Source organism: Psammomys obesus, unplaced genomic scaffold (assembly GCF_907164565.1).
Source record: "Psammomys obesus unplaced genomic scaffold, mPsaObe1.curated_primary_1811, whole genome shotgun sequence".
In the NCBI taxonomy this organism is placed as follows: domain Eukaryota; kingdom Metazoa; phylum Chordata; class Mammalia; order Rodentia; family Muridae; genus Psammomys; species Psammomys obesus.
In genome coordinates, this window is record NW_026590062.1 from 11,649,125 (window position 1) to 11,663,694 (window position 14,570).

Genomic DNA, 14,570 nt, shown 5'->3' on the forward strand with positions numbered 1-14,570 from the left:
CTCTCTCTCTCTCTCTCTCTCTCTCTCTTTCTTTCTTTCTTTCTCTTTCTTTCCTTTCTTTTCTTTTCTTTTTTTTTTTTTTTTGCATTTGTTTTTTCCACACAGGGTTTCTCTGTGTAGTTCTGGCTGTGCTGGACTTGCCTTGTAGTCCAGGCTGACCTCAAACTCACAGAGATCTACCTGCCTCTGCCTCCCTGAGTGCTGGGATTACAGGGTTGTGCCATGATTTCTAGCTCTCTTTTTCAACTTTTCACTTCCAGAGTGTTAGGCTATGGAAAGTATTTCTCTGAAGGAGAAACAAAACAAACAAACAAACCAACAAACCCCAAGGATCTTCACGTCCTTGAGTGCCTTCCTTCCCCCAGGGAAGGGACCCACACTCACTTGCACCGCAATCAATGATTGCTGAATTTGCTCCCAGCTCCCCACTGAGTTTTAGGGAACTCTCATTTACTCATAGTACACCAGGTTAGGAATCAGGGATGAGAACCTGAATTCAAAATGGGTCATGAATGCACATCTCACATAGAGTACATTCCTCTTCTGGTTTCAAGTAAGAATTGAAACCTATCTAAAATGGAGACCTTTACTCCCAGCACTTGGGAGTCAGGTCTCTGGGAGTTGGAGAGACTCTGTCTCAAAAGCAACACCAGCTACAACAAAAAAAGCTAAAACCTAAAAGAAAATAATAAAAACAAATGTTTAAAAGATAGCTATATGTATGTAACATATGTAAAAATTGAAATTGGGGTAGAGAGACGGCTCATTAGTTAAGAGCAGTTGCTATGCACAGCATGAGTGCTCGAGTCTGGATTCCAGCACCTGAGCTGGTCCATTCGAAACTCCAGCTCCAACGGATCCAACTCTCCCCTCTGGTCTCCTCAGGTACCCTCCCACACTAATGCACACACACACACACACACACACACACACACACACAAATGAAAATAAAATGAATCTTTAAAAAACAAAGTGTCGATGGGGCTGGCTCAGTGGTGAAAAGCACTTGTTGGTCCTTCAGAGGATCTGGATTCAGCTCCCGGCTACCACATGATGACTAACAACCAATTAACAATCCAGAGGAGGTAACAACACCCTCTTCCCGCCTCTCTGGGCAACAGCACTCATGTACACAAACCCACACACAGACATATGCTTCCTCATAATTAAAAATAAAAATAGGGGTTGGAGGGATACCTCAGTTTTTAAGAGATTAGTTGCTTTTATATTGCTGTTTCAAAACATCATGACCAAAGCAACTTAAAGAGTTTTGCCGGATGTGTGCTGGATGTGCGGCGCACACCTGTGATCCCAGCACTCTGGGAGGCAGAGGCAGCAGAGTGCTGTGAATTAGAGGCCAGCTTGGTCTACAAAGTGAGTCCAGGACAACCAGGGCTACACAGAGAAACCCTGTCTCAAAACAACAACAACAAGACAAGACAAAAAAGGAAGAAAGGAAGAATTTAATTTGGGGTCCATGGTTCCAGAGGATTAGCGTTTTCACCATCATGGCAGGAGGTGGAGCAGCAGGTAGACAGGTGTGACCCTGGAGAAGAACCTGGGAGCTCATGTCTATTTTTAAAAAATATTTCGCCATGTTGTTATTTCTCCTACATCTAAATCTTTTCAATTTCAAATGTTTTCTTCACAATTTATTCATTATATATCCCAACTGAAGTCCCCTCCCTCAACTCTTCCCAGTCCCACTCTCCCTCCCTCTTCCCCCCATCCCCTTCCCCTAGTTCGAAGAAAGGGGGAGTTCTCCACCCTTGCCATCTGCCCATAGCTTGTTAAGTCTCCTCAGGACTGCTTGGCTCATATCTATTTTAGAAGAATGAGGCAGGTGGGGGTGGGGGTGGGACAGACAGAGAGGACACAGAGACAGAGAGAGAGCAAGCTAAATGGGAGTGTCGTAGGCTTTTGAACCCTCAAAGCCACCCCCAGCAAGGCCACACCTCCTAATCCTTCCCAGACAGCTCCACAACAGGAGACCAAGAATTCAAACATATGCACCTATGCTGGCCATTCATTCATTGGACCCAGGTTCAATTCCGCACACACACTGGGCTCACAACCATCTGAAAACTCCAGTTCCCTCATCACCCTCTTCCGGCCTCTGTGGCTGCTGTGCACATGTGGTGTACAGCAAACACAGGCTCAACACCGATAAACACATCTTTAATAAATCGAAATTAGAGTTGGTTGTGGTGTCTCGGCCTGGCACTCAAGAGGCTAAAGTAGGAAGATGACAATGAGTTCAAGGCGAGCCTGGATATGTAGGTGGTCTAGGCTAGCCTGGAGATTCTGCATCAAAAAAAAACACCAGAAAACTGAGTTGTATGTTAGGAGCCCGTTGTGTGGTATCATGCTGTGTGATTTTTCCTGAGAGACATGACCAAACCTCTATTCATCCCAGGTAGAGCACAAGGACAGACAGACCAAAGAAAAGGATTCCACCAAAGTCTAGCTTGGCGAAGCAGTGAATTTACTGAGGCTATTCACAGGAGTATGGGAGAGAAGTTACTTAAGAGAGTATAGATGACATCAGAGGCAGCTGAATCTCTGAAAGGTCCATCCCTTCCCAGGTAAAGACTCATGCATTCATGGCACTCTTGCAAGACTGGCAGGCAGTTAGGCTGCATGGAAAGCCTCCTCTTCCAGCAGCTGTTGCTGTTCTGTAATGCTGAGGAGGAGCAGTCTTGTGAGTCTTGTAAGTTTCAGGAGCTTCCTGAGGTCTGTAAATGTCTTAGAAGTCTCAGTCCAAGCCAGATGAAATAGGTACACAAACACTAGAGCATGCTTGTAATCAGAGTAGGAGGTGGAGGTAGGAGGATCAGGAGTTCAAAGTCATGCAAGTTTGAGGCTAGCCTGGGCTACATGAGCCAATGTCACAATTCTCTTTCACTCCCTAAAAACTGTAAGTATGTTCCTTTGTGCTTATATGGGTTTTCCCTGAGTTCTTGGAGTGAATGTTCTGGGAACCCCAAACATTGTGAGCTTCCACAGTAGATGATTCTATTATTCATTCCTTGTAGGCATTCAGCAAATATTTGTTCAGAGTCAGCTATTCTCTAAGCTCTTGGGATCTAATGACAGTGAAAAAAAAGACAAGTTCTTTGCCGTCTTATAGAGACGGCTTACCCCTGGAGAGAAACGTACATTCAGCCAGAAAAAACAAAACAACAAAACAAAAACAAACAAACAAAAAAACACTTGAGAAAATGCAACTTACATGAAGGAAATAGCAGATAGTACATAAGCAGCTGAGACAAGGTGTGGCTTTCTGACTTTTAATTTCTTTTTAGGTTTTTCGAGACAGACTTTCTCTGTGAATCTCTGGCTGTCCTGGAACTCGCCTTATAGATCTAGCTGGTCTCAGACTCACAGAGACCCACTTACCTCTGCCTCCAGAATGCTACGATTAAAGGTGTGTGCCAATACTGCCCGATTGTGACTTTATTCTTTTTTTTTTTTTTCAAGATTTGTAGAAGGGTTTTTTTTTTTTTTTTTTTTTTTTTTTTTTTTGTTGTTTTTTTTTTTTTTTTTTTTTTTTTTTTTTTTTTTTTTTTTTTTTCCCAGGGGAGCAGGAATTTAATCAAACAAGCCAAATCCCATGTCATCATCTGACTCCTCAGACTCCTCCTTCTTCTCGTCTTTCTTCTCCTCTGCTGCTGCAGGGGCAGAACCAGCAGCAGATGCTGCAGAGCCAGGGGCAGCAGAAACAGACACAGCCCCACCAGCAGGCACACTGGCAAGCTTGCCAACACCCTGAGCAATCACATCCTCAATGTTTTCTCCATTCAGCTCACTGATGGCCTTGTTGAGCCGGTCATCTTCCGCCTCGATGCCCACGCTGTCTAGGATCTTCTTGATGTCTTTGGCACTAGGAGAGGAGTTGCCCCCGAGGGCGGCCAGCAAGTAAGAGGCGACGTAACGAATGTCGGCAGTGGCAGACAGGCCTCATGAGTGCAATCTCGGTGGCGTCGAGCTGCGAAAGGCTTGACTTTATTCTTAATTTAAAATGTATTTTACGTTTATGAGTATTTGCCTCTATGTCTGTCTGGTGCCTAAAGATTCAGAAGAGGGCAACAGACCTCCTGGAGCTAGAGTTACAGATGGTTGTTAGCTGCCAGGTAAATGCTGGGAATTGAACCGGGGTTTCCCGGAAGAGCAGGCGGTTCTTCACTGTTGAGCCATCCTCTCATGCCTGCTCTCTGGCTATTTCTGGAGAGTCGTTCCTAACACAGTGTTGATGTGCCAATATCCCACCCGTTACTATATGACTTCACATGGAAACACGGTATTTGCAAATGTGATTAGTTACAATAAGGTTATATTAGTGTAAGATGTTGTCCACACAGAAACAGCTCACACCTCAAGTGGCTAAGAGTTTATTCTGTGCTGAAGAGGTGGATTAGCCGTTAAGGGGGCTTGCTGCTCTTGCAGAGGACCAGCATTTGGCTCTTAGCACCCACAGGGTGGGTCATGATCTGTTCCAGTTCTAAGGGGTCCTACGTGCTACCCCCTCTTCTGGTGCCCTTGACTGTCAGTCATGCACACGGTGCAGATACACAGCCGAAGGAGAGTGAAGTAAGTGTTTTGTTTTTAAAGTGAGATCATTTATCCTGGAGCCAAACATGAATGCCCACGGTACAGGAACACAGATTCGGTGCCTCGAAGTCCGTGTTCCAATGTGTTAACAGTTTGATGAAGTTTCTATAGTAACTGAACAAAGGAAGCCATAAATCAAGACACTTAAAAAGACATTGCAAAAAAGGTCAGAGAGTGGAGTAATGCAGCTGAAAGCCAAGGAAACCTAGGGTTGGCAACCACTGCCATGAGCTGCTGGGCTGTGAGGGAAGACTGCCCCGGGGTCTCCGGAGGCATGAGGTTGCTTTGTTTTCCATTTGTAGCTGCTAGAACGGAGATAAGTGCATTCTGTTGTTTAGGCCACCCACGTGGAGTTACTGCAGCCCTATGAAACTAAGGTGTCTTTTTTATGATGATTATTTTAAGTAATTAATTAACCTTCCAGGGTCTTACTGTGTAGCTGGCCCAGAACTCGCTACGGAGACCAGGCTGATCTTCTGCCTCCCCTGCAATGAAAGGAGCAAGGAGCGTGCCGCCCAAGCTCCGCCTACAGAACGCACCCTTCAGCTACCGAACCTTTACCCAGCTCCCACAGGCATCATTTGATATTTCATTTTATTTTGTTTCTCGAGACGGGCCTTACGACGTTGTCAAGGCGGGTGTGCAATACCACACCCAGCTGCAGGTATCATCTGATTCAGGCTCCCAGGTTGAGCAAGGAGCCGCCGCAGGAAGATCCCAGGGAAGAATGCCAAGTCGGGATGGGAACAATGGCTGGAGCCAGGGCAGTGAGATGGAAGGTGTGACAGGCTGGTGCAGGCCTTGTCGGACTTCGCAGGGAAAGGGAGGAAACCATAGTCAATAAACTTGGAGGTGGCTGTGTCTTTTGAGTGGCAGCAGCAGCCGTCACGAGTCACCCGGTGTCTTAGAGGACAGGAATCTAAGCTGTGTCGGTTACAATAAATACCAATGCCAACGTGAGTGAGTCAAATCTGCATTTTCCCACACCGCCCTTGACCTTACTACATGGTCACTGACAACTCTGGCATCCCAGGGCATTGGCTTCGGCCTAGATCAAGAACCATGAAGGGGTGCGTGAAGTGCCTTTCGCCCCCCCCCCCCGCAGTGTTTTCCACCTCACTCCCCCCCAAACACAACCCAAGGAACATAAGCCGTAAACGCAGCGGACGGATGAGCCCTCCACCCACTCTGGGGAGAAACGTACTATACGCAAGAGAGGAGACAGAAAAGTTGCGCGGTCCACGCGGCCGGGGCCGGGGAGGCGCATGCGCACACGCGGGCCCCGCCCTCGGGCGAGGGGTGGGGCCGGCGCCGGGGCGGGGCCCGTGACGTCAGGTGCGCGCGTGGCTCCGGCTGCGCAGGAACAGCTGTTGGCTCGGGAGGCGGCTAGTGAGCGGGCGGGCGTGGGGTGCTGGTGGCCGGCCGGGTCACGCTGCGGGAGCCGCCGCCGCCTTGTACCATTGCACCATGTCCGGCCAGCTGGAGCGTTGCGAGCGCGAGTGGCATGAGCTGGAGGGAGAATTTCAGGAGCTGCAGGTAGGACCGGGCCACCTGGTCCCGCAACTCTTGCTACCTGCGGTGCGGTGCCTTTCCCCGTCTAGCCACCCCAGGGCCGGAGGTGGGGCGAAAGGACCCAGGGGATGGCGCAGGCTGTGCGTCCGATGGGCCGGTGGGTGGCCTGGCGCAGCCCCTTCCCATCTTCCAGCGCTTCGGCTCCTCAGCCTCGTGGGGCCCCCGTTCGAAGCCCCCATTCTCCCGCCCTCTCACCCGCTCTCTGCTCCACGCTTCCCCTTCGATGCAGAAAGTTGGTCTCTGGCCCCCGGGGACAAGTTCCAGGTGTGCTCATGAGGGGACAGTGACACTCAAAGGACACCGGACCAGCCCCCATGTAGGGGGGGTCTCCGCCAACCCTGCTACTCTCCAGCTGCGGTTGGCAGCTCAACTTCTCTCTCTGTGCTGGCGGGGCAGCCCTCTCCTGCAGCTGCCTTTTGAGGGATGTTCATAGTTGAACTTTCACCTTGACCCCTTCATCAGCTCTTAAGTGTCGGCGACCCCAGTCATAGCCCCGTCTTTGGGGGCTCTGATGTGGTTATTCTTGTAGGCTGCTGCAAGCTGCGTTTGGCATTGTGGATGGCAGGCATCTGTCGGTTCTGACAGCTGGCAGCCTCACCCAGTGAGAGAGGGCTGCACCCAACCCTAACCCTTTTGGCTCAGCTTTCCACCTGGTGGGTTGAAGGTTGTTGTGAGAACAGGCTCTTGAGAGAATGGCATTGTCACCAGGTTCTATCAGGAGAGTCCTTCCTTCTAGGTCCAGAGAGGCCTCAGCTCTATACTTTGGGGACTGGAGACTCAGGAAACCTTGGAGGATGTGAAGAGGAACAGCGCATGGTTCCCTCTCATGCCCCTGCATTGCTTGGAATCCTCCCAACCTTCCTCCCCTCCATAGATACCTCATCAGCTCCCCTGTCGCCATAGCTTTCTGTTGACCTGCCCTCCTTCTATGTGCGGAGGAGGATATTGTCACGGGCCGGTCTGTGATGGGTCTTTCTGGAGTGAGGCTGTAGATCCTGCTGTTGAGCAGGATGCTGCCGAGCCTGGGCAGGAAGGCATGTGCAAAGACTATGGTACCCAGCACCGTCTCCCTTCCAGGTCACAAGGATGGGTTGGTGCCTTCTCTTTCAGATCTAGGCTCTGGGTCCCTGAGAGTTCTCTTTTGGTTCCGCCCTCCGGTTGAAGATGCAGCCCATTCTTAACTATTTGTTCCACCGCGCTGTGAGGCCATGCTCAGCCACAGAGCCAGTGGTCTGAGAGTTGTGAGTGTGAGAAGAGGTTTCCTGTGTGGGGCTTTAGTTCATAGCCCCTTCCTTTTGGCTTGTCTTTAAAAATATGAGGAGGAGGAGCCTAATACTAAAGAACCATGCAATTAATGCAATTAACAACAATTAGGTAGCAGGTCTTGGCAGGCACATGTTGCAAAGGAGCCCTTTGATTTGTTATGTTCCAGCTTGGACAGAAAGATGTCAGGATTTGTCAGATGGTGCGGTGGTCAGGGACAAGAGGAAATAGGGTTGATCTGGATTTCGTGGTCTGGTGGTGAGCAGCCAGGGACATAGAAGGACCCGTGGGGTAAAGGTGTTGAAGTCTCTGACCGTGATCCTCGGAACAGGACAACCTGAACAGACCACATCTTCCCTTTGGAAGAGGAACGCAACTGGGGTGGGCTTGATGGGCAGCTGCTGGGTCTGACTCCATAGTAAATGGCTTCCTGGGAGTCAAGGTCATAGACTGAAGCAAAAGCACCATCTCAGCTGTGGTGGTGCATGCCTTTAATCCCAGCGCTCTGGAGACAGAGGCAGGTGGATCTCTGTGAGTTCAAGGCCTGACTGGTCTACAAAGTGAGTCTAGGACAGACATGGCTATCTTGGAAAAAAAAAATCTCTCTTTCTCTCTCTATATATACATACACACATATGTATATATATATAAAGGTATAAATATACTTAAATATTTAAAGGTTTATTGTTTTTATTTATGTGTATGGGTATTTTGCCCACATGTATCTCTATGCACCACATTCGTGCCTGGTACCAGAGGAAGTCAGAGGAGAATGTCCCTCAGATCTCCTGGAACTGGAGTTACAGAGGGTTGTGAGCCAACGTGTGGGTTCTGGGATCCAAACCCACGTTCTTTTCAAGAGTAGCCAGTGCCGGTAACCACTAAGCTATCTTTCCAGCCCATTTATTTATTTACTTATTAGTTTTATTCATGTGTCTCTGTGTGTGTGTGCCACGAATGTGTGGGTACCTGTGGAGGTCAGAAGACAAAAAGGTGTTCGAGCCCAAGAACTGGAGTTATACCATTAAACGTTTTTTGCTTTTGAGACAGTGTCTCACTGTAGCCCTGACTGGCTGTGTAAACTAGGCTGGGCTCAAACTCATAGAGATCAGCTTGCTTCTGCCCTCCGGGTGCTGGGATTTAAAGGCGTGTGTAACCACCACTGCCTGGAAAGAGGCCCATCTACGGTTCTCTCTGTATAAACAGCCCTGGCCGTCCTAGGTTTGCTTTTGTCCAGGCTGGCCTCGAACTTAGATCCATCTGCTTCTGCTGGGATTAAAGGCCTGCGCCAGCACGCCTCGCTCTTATTCCAAGACAAGTAAACTTGTCTTGAAGCTTGGACATGCCAGTTGTTCTAGCTGGGAAAGTTAGTGCTAGATTTTATTCTGGAGATGTCTAGAGTCGGCCTGTTTTTTTGCACACACAGGAATTCGGACCTCTTGGGAGAAAAAGTGTCCAAGTCCTGAGTGTATGTTGTGTATATATGTTGGACAGAGGTTCTGATGAGACATTTGTGGGGAAACAAGGAGGTGGTGTAGCTCTCTAGCTGTGTGTGTCTGACTGCACACGCGTGTGGTGTATGTGTGGGGTTTGACGGCAGTTGGAAAATTTTACAATAGGAGGGACTTTTCATTTTGTCATCAGGAAATCCTGATTAGCCAGTTTTCCTACAGCTGCCTAAGAATCTGGGATTGTGGGTTTCAACTTTACATCTCTCACCTCTCCATTTCTGGAGAGACAGGCTTCGTCTGTGTTTTCCTGCCCCTTCCCTTTTTGGAATGAAGAAAGAGGAAGCCTGTGTCTCAGACCCTGGAACATTTAGAAGGTCTTTGGAATCCCCCTCCACCCACAAAAAGCCCTAGCGCAGTGCCTGAGTCTTCTTCGGAAAGAACCTGCTTTCTTGGACTGTGATTTACCTTTCCTGGACCTTGCTGGGCTCTGGGGCAAGCTGTCTCCACGAGGACTTGGCGTGTAGGCAGCTGAAGTTTTGCCCGTGCTCATGAGCTGAACAGCAATCGGAGATCAGTGTGTACCTGGCCCCCTGGCCTGGATTGTGATCACAGAAGGTCATTCGAAGATACTCGGGCCGATTTAATGATCAGTTCCTGCCTTTGGTCACTGGAAACCTGACCCCATCCTCCCCAGCACAGGAAGCAGCCCGTTTCAAAGCCTAGCTCAGGGATCACTGGGGCCTTGTATACTGTTGTAAAGAGTTAGAGTTTTTCCTGCCAACGGAATAGCATGCCTCTGCTTCCAGCACCACAAAAAATAAAAACAAGGGTGTGAGCCTAGAAACAAAGTCAGTGTTATCTCACTGAGACCCCATGAGATAGCCGGGCCTGGTGGCACACGCTGGTAATCCCAGCACTCAGGAGGCAGAGGCAGGAGGATCTCTGTGAGTGCGAGGCCAGCCTGGTCTGAAAACCAAGTCCAGGACAGCCAGGGCTACACAGAAAAACCCTGTCTCGATCCCCCCTCCAAAAAAACCCCAAAACCCCCAAATAACGAGCCATGAAATAGAGCCTAAAGTTAAGTCAGTTGCTTGGGGTGCTAGTGTCAGATTTGAACATAGACTGTACCAATGTATGCCCCCCCCACAAATATTTATACATAATTATGCAAATTTATGTGTGTGCACATGTGAGCACAGGCGTTCATCAAGTCCAGGAGAGGGTGTTGGAGCTTCTGGAACTAGAGTTGTGATCTGCCCAGCATGGAGACTAGGACCTGAACTTGTGTCCCCTGGAAGAGTAGCAAATACTATTAATAGCTGAAACATCCCTCCACACCTTGCCCTCATTTGGTTATAGAAACGTATGTTTATTTGTATGTGTGCATGTGTGTGGGTCCCACAGCAGATGCGTAGAGGTCAGAGGACAGCTTGTGAGACTTGAGTCTTTCTGTCTCCCTTTAAGGTCCTAGGATCAAATTCAGGTCATCACGCTTGGTGGCATCCCTGCCAAGCTCTGGCTGGCCCTAGAGTCTGTTTCCTTCCTTCCTTCCTTCCTTCCTTCCTTCCTTCCTTCCTTCCTTCCTTCCTTCCTTCCTTCCCACCTCCCCTCTCTCCCTCCCTCCTTTCCTCCCTCCCCTCCTCCTCTACCTTCTCTCTCTCTCTCTGGCAAGGTCTCTCTGTGTAGCCATAGGACTCTCTAGAGAAATCAGGCTGGCCTCAAACTCACAGATTCTCCTGTCTCTGCCTTCTGAGTGCTGGGGTTAAAGGCACTATGCCTAAGTCTGCACTCTTAACCACTGCACAAGGCAGATTCACAGGGAGAGTTCTTTTATTGGCCCTGGTTGCTCTTTTATTTGGTTGCCCTGGGAACCTCTCACTTTTGAAGTAGGTAAAGTAGAAAGAGTGCTGGCTGGGGAGTTGGGATTCCTGGGCTCAGGTCCTTGCTCTGTCGCTGTCTAGTATCTGGCCTTCAGTAAACCACCACTCCAGGCTTGACTAAGACTTAACAGTAGTTTCACCCTGTGCTATAAGCCAAGTAAGTGATACGTGGATATCCTGTTTAATCCAGACAACAGCTCCCTCCAGGAGAGCAAAGCTGAGGAACTTGAAAAGCATCTAGAGGGCAGGGCCTGGAGATACAGGAGTTTAATCCCAGCACTTGGGAGGCAGAAGCAGGTAGATCTCTGTGAGTTCAAGGCTAGCCTGGTCTACAAGCAAGTCCCGGGCAGCTACACAGAGAAACCCTGTCTTGAAAAACCAAAAAAGGAAAAAGGTAAATAAATAGATATGAACTTAGGTCTGTTGTTTGACTGATGTGGGCTCCAAAGTGTCTTGAGACTCCTCAGCTCTAGAAGAAAAGTTTTGTGTTTTATTTCTTGTGCGTGTGTCTATGCCTGTGTGAAGAGCGTGAGTGTTGTGGCAGTTGTCTGGAGGTCAGGGGACAACTCTCAGGAGTCAGCTCTTTACACCACATGGGTTGAATTTAGGGGGTCAGGCTCTGTGCAAGTCTTTCTTCCCTCAGCCCTCTCGCTGGCCCCTAGAAGAAAAGCTTTAAATTTGCTGAGTTCCTTTTCATTTGTGTGGAAGTTTCTTCTTCCTTGTCCAAACTTAGTTATAACTCTCAGTGATGGAACCCAGTTCTACTGGCTTTAAGCCAAAAAGGGAGTTCATGGACTCCTGACTTGGGAAGTCCAGCTGAAATGACTTTAAGCAAGTTTGGATCCAGGAGCTCAATTTAGGTTAGTCAGTGTCACCCCTGGCCCCCTCTCTTCAGTTTCATTGCCCGTCCCCCTTCCTCCCTGATGAAGGTAGCCAAGGCTAGGTGTGGCGGCACACATTTAAAATCCCTGCACTCGAGGCTGAGGCAGGGGGGTCGTAAGTTCAGTGCCACCTCTCTGGACCCAGTTTCAAAGAGAGAGAGGGAGAGGAAGAGAGAGAGTGTGTGACCAAGAGTGAGCGCTTGGCTCATATTCAGCCAGCTGCTGTACCAACTAGCTAGTCACTGGACATATATGTGACTCTGGAGTGGAATAAGAAGAGGTACAATTCCCACGGAGGAAAACCAAAAGAATAAAAGTAAAAAACAAAGCACACACACACACACACAAACAAAACAAAACAAAAAAAAAAACAAAAACAAACCCAAAAGAGAGAAAGGGATGATTGCTTGTTTTAGCTAAAGAAATTACCTTTATCTGTTATTCTCAAACTCTGGCAGCCCTCCCCCCAATACGGGTAATTAAAAATATCAAGGGAAACAGTGAAATGTCAGATCCTGGGTAACCTGCCATTCTTTTTGATGATGTCATATCTTGGCAGCAGAGCCTGGGACTGTTTTGCATGACCCTCACCTTTTAGCCTTTCCCCAGCTGAGGATACCCAGGCAAGAGCAATTACATAACTCAGCTAGTAAGTGGAGGCACAGATCTGAACGCAGCCTGACTGACTGCAAGGATGCAGTCGCTTAACCGTTACCCTGCCTCCCTTGCTGAGCATCCATGTGAGCCATCCTCCTCCTTTTCCTGTGGCAGACATCACCTGTCAACCCTGGCACATGACTCAGAACATTCCTCCTGTATGGGAATGACATGCTTGAGGTGGAGGGAACCTGCCATGTTTGGTTGTGTTTCCATGGTGACAGGTCCTCCTAAGGGGTAGTCAGCACCAGAAAGTCTACTTGGGGATGCTCTCTTGGACAAGAAGCTGTACGAAGTTTCCTGCCAGCTAGTGGCACAGCTATAAAGGTGATCTGGTGTGGCCCTGGCTCTGTTGCGGCCTGCTGGATTACCACCAACTTCCAGTGCCTCTGGGCCAGAGTGCCTGTAGGTGCCGGGAGAGTCATCGGCTGACTCCGTTCTGGATCTTGGGTTTCGTTGTTGCGTTAAGAAGGCGTTTCCAGATGTTTCACATCTGTTGGGACTTGGAGTCTTTAGCCTCACCTTCCCACTGGGGTGGAGCCTGGGCCCTCGGAGGATGGCCCAGGATTTGCGCCTCCGTAGGAAACTCGCTTGTTTGTGTCTTCTACGTGTGGCAGGTGGCGATTAGGCAGGAAAGAAAGATGCTAGGGACACCCTGGGTCACAGAGCTAGCTTGCTTTTTTTTTTTAACCTTTTAATCCAAATGCAATCTTGTCTATATTTTGTTGTTGTTTTGTTAATTTTATTTATCGTGGGGTCTGCTTGAGAGTAGGTTTCCCCCTTCTACCACGTGTGCTCTGGGAATTGAGGTTATCAGGATTGGTGACAGGCACCTTGATTACTGAGCCATGTCGTCATACTGCTGTCTCCTAGACCCCCCAAAAATGGCATTTATAATAGAGCTAAAAGCCTTCAAAACAATACGCTGTGTTGTTTCATAGAGTGTGTGTGGTAGCTCAAGTAAAAGACTCGAAAGGGGTGGCGGAACTCTAATTCAGCTTGGTGTGGTAGCACATTCCTGAAATCCCAGCACTTGGGAAGTGGAAGCAGGAGTCAGGAGTTCAAGGTCATCCCCAGCTGTGTTAGCTAGCCTGGGCTATGGGAGACTCTGCCTCAAAAACACAAGTACCAAAAAAAGCAAACAAGTCTGTTAAGAATAGCAGTGTTTGCCGGGTGGTGGTGGCACACACCTTTAATTGCAGCACTCAGGAGGCAGGGGCAGGTGGATCCCTGTGAGTTTGAGGCTAGCCTGGTCTACAGAGTGAGTTCGAGGACAGCCAGGACTACAGAGGGAAACCCTGTCTTGAAAGACAAAAACAAAACAAATATTATATAAATATATATTTATCAATCGGTGGTTTAAAAGGGGGGGAGGGTTGGCTTCCAGGTGTGTATAGTTTAAGTAAAGCCTCCCTCTCCCTTAGAACTCAAGTCTAGTTTGAACTGTAAAAAAGGGAGAAGGTTAGGAAGGCTCTGCCTAACCTCGCTGGAGCTGCAGTCGGGAGCAGTCCTAGTTGAAGGATGCTTTGAAGCAGGAGGAAGCAGCATCCCAGCTTCTCTTTTCTCCCGTCCGCTAGTCCTCTTGCTCAGGCCCATTGACCCAGGCCAATGAGGGAACAGAGCAGGGGAGCCCAGGGTGGACAATGCATGGGGGGGGGGGGGTCAAAGAAAACCAAGCAGATCTGAGATCTGGGATAGGAATGAGGGACAAAATAACCAGCTAAAGTGAGTCTCCTCTGTGTGTCCCATCTAGGAAGGATGTGAAACCTCTCAATTCCCTGTGCACTGCAGGTGGTTTTTGTTTGGGGGACAGGATCTCACATAGCCTAGTACATCTTGAAACTTGATATATAACCAAGAATGACCTTAAATTCCTAATCCCCCTGCTTCCTCCTATAAGAATTCCAGTACTAACACTGACAGCATAGTTCTCATTGAGGGTGGAAGGTGGTTGCTAAATCTATAATTGCATTTTGTGTATGGGAGGGGTTATTTGAGACAGGGTTTCTCTGCATAGCCTTGTCCTCGACTTACTTTGTAGACCAGGCGGGACTCAAACTCACAAAGATCCACCTGCCTCAGTCTCCCAGAGTGCTGGGATTACAAGAGTGTACAACTGCACCAGGCTTTGTAATTTTATTTTTAACAACTATTTTTAGGTTCATCTATTTAATGTACATGAGTGTTTTGCCTGCTTGCTTGCTTGCATGTATGTATGTATGTATGTATGTATGTATGTATGTATGTATGTATGT

The 14,570-nt window shown here is 48.6% G+C and overlaps 2 protein-coding genes across 4 annotated transcripts in view; one reads left to right on the forward strand and one right to left on the reverse strand.

Annotated features, from left to right (window-relative positions):
* Positions 1 to 3,573: 3,573 nt before the first annotated feature.
* LOC129675881 (60S acidic ribosomal protein P2-like) lies at positions 3,574 to 6,080 on the reverse strand. The gene is made up of 3 exons (XM_055606017.1): positions 6,043 to 6,080; positions 5,261 to 5,364; positions 3,574 to 3,959 (listed from the first exon to the last, which is right to left on the reverse strand). Exons 1-3 carry the CDS (start codon positions 6,078 to 6,080, stop codon positions 3,592 to 3,594), a joined length of 510 nt encoding a protein of 169 aa, XP_055461992.1. The 3' UTR covers positions 3,574 to 3,591.
* The window catches only part of Tmem120b (transmembrane protein 120B), a 39,779-nt gene continuing 31,175 nt past the window's right edge, over positions 5,967 to 14,570 (forward strand). For all 3 annotated transcript variants that reach the window (XM_055605750.1, XM_055605751.1, XM_055605752.1), the window contains exon 1: positions 5,967 to 6,147. In XM_055605750.1, coding sequence (XP_055461725.1) covers positions 6,079 to 6,147 — 69 coding nt within the window. In that variant the 5' untranslated portion in view covers positions 5,967 to 6,078. The remainder of the gene's footprint in view (positions 6,148 to 14,570) is intronic.

Excerpts from the sequence above, each read along its gene's own strand:
- LOC129675881 (XM_055606017.1), bottom strand. The coding sequence starts at position 6,080 with ATGGTGCAATGGTACAAGGCGGCGGCGGCTCCCGCAGC. Across the intron at positions 5,365-6,042 it reads GCGGCGGCGGCTCCCGCAGC|CCATTGTTCCCATCCCGACT; the intron begins GTGACCCGGCCG and ends CCCTGGCTCCAG. Across the intron at positions 3,960-5,260 it reads GATACCTGCAGCTGGGTGTG|GCCTGTCTGCCACTGCCGAC; the intron begins GTATTGCACACC and ends TGCACTCATGAG.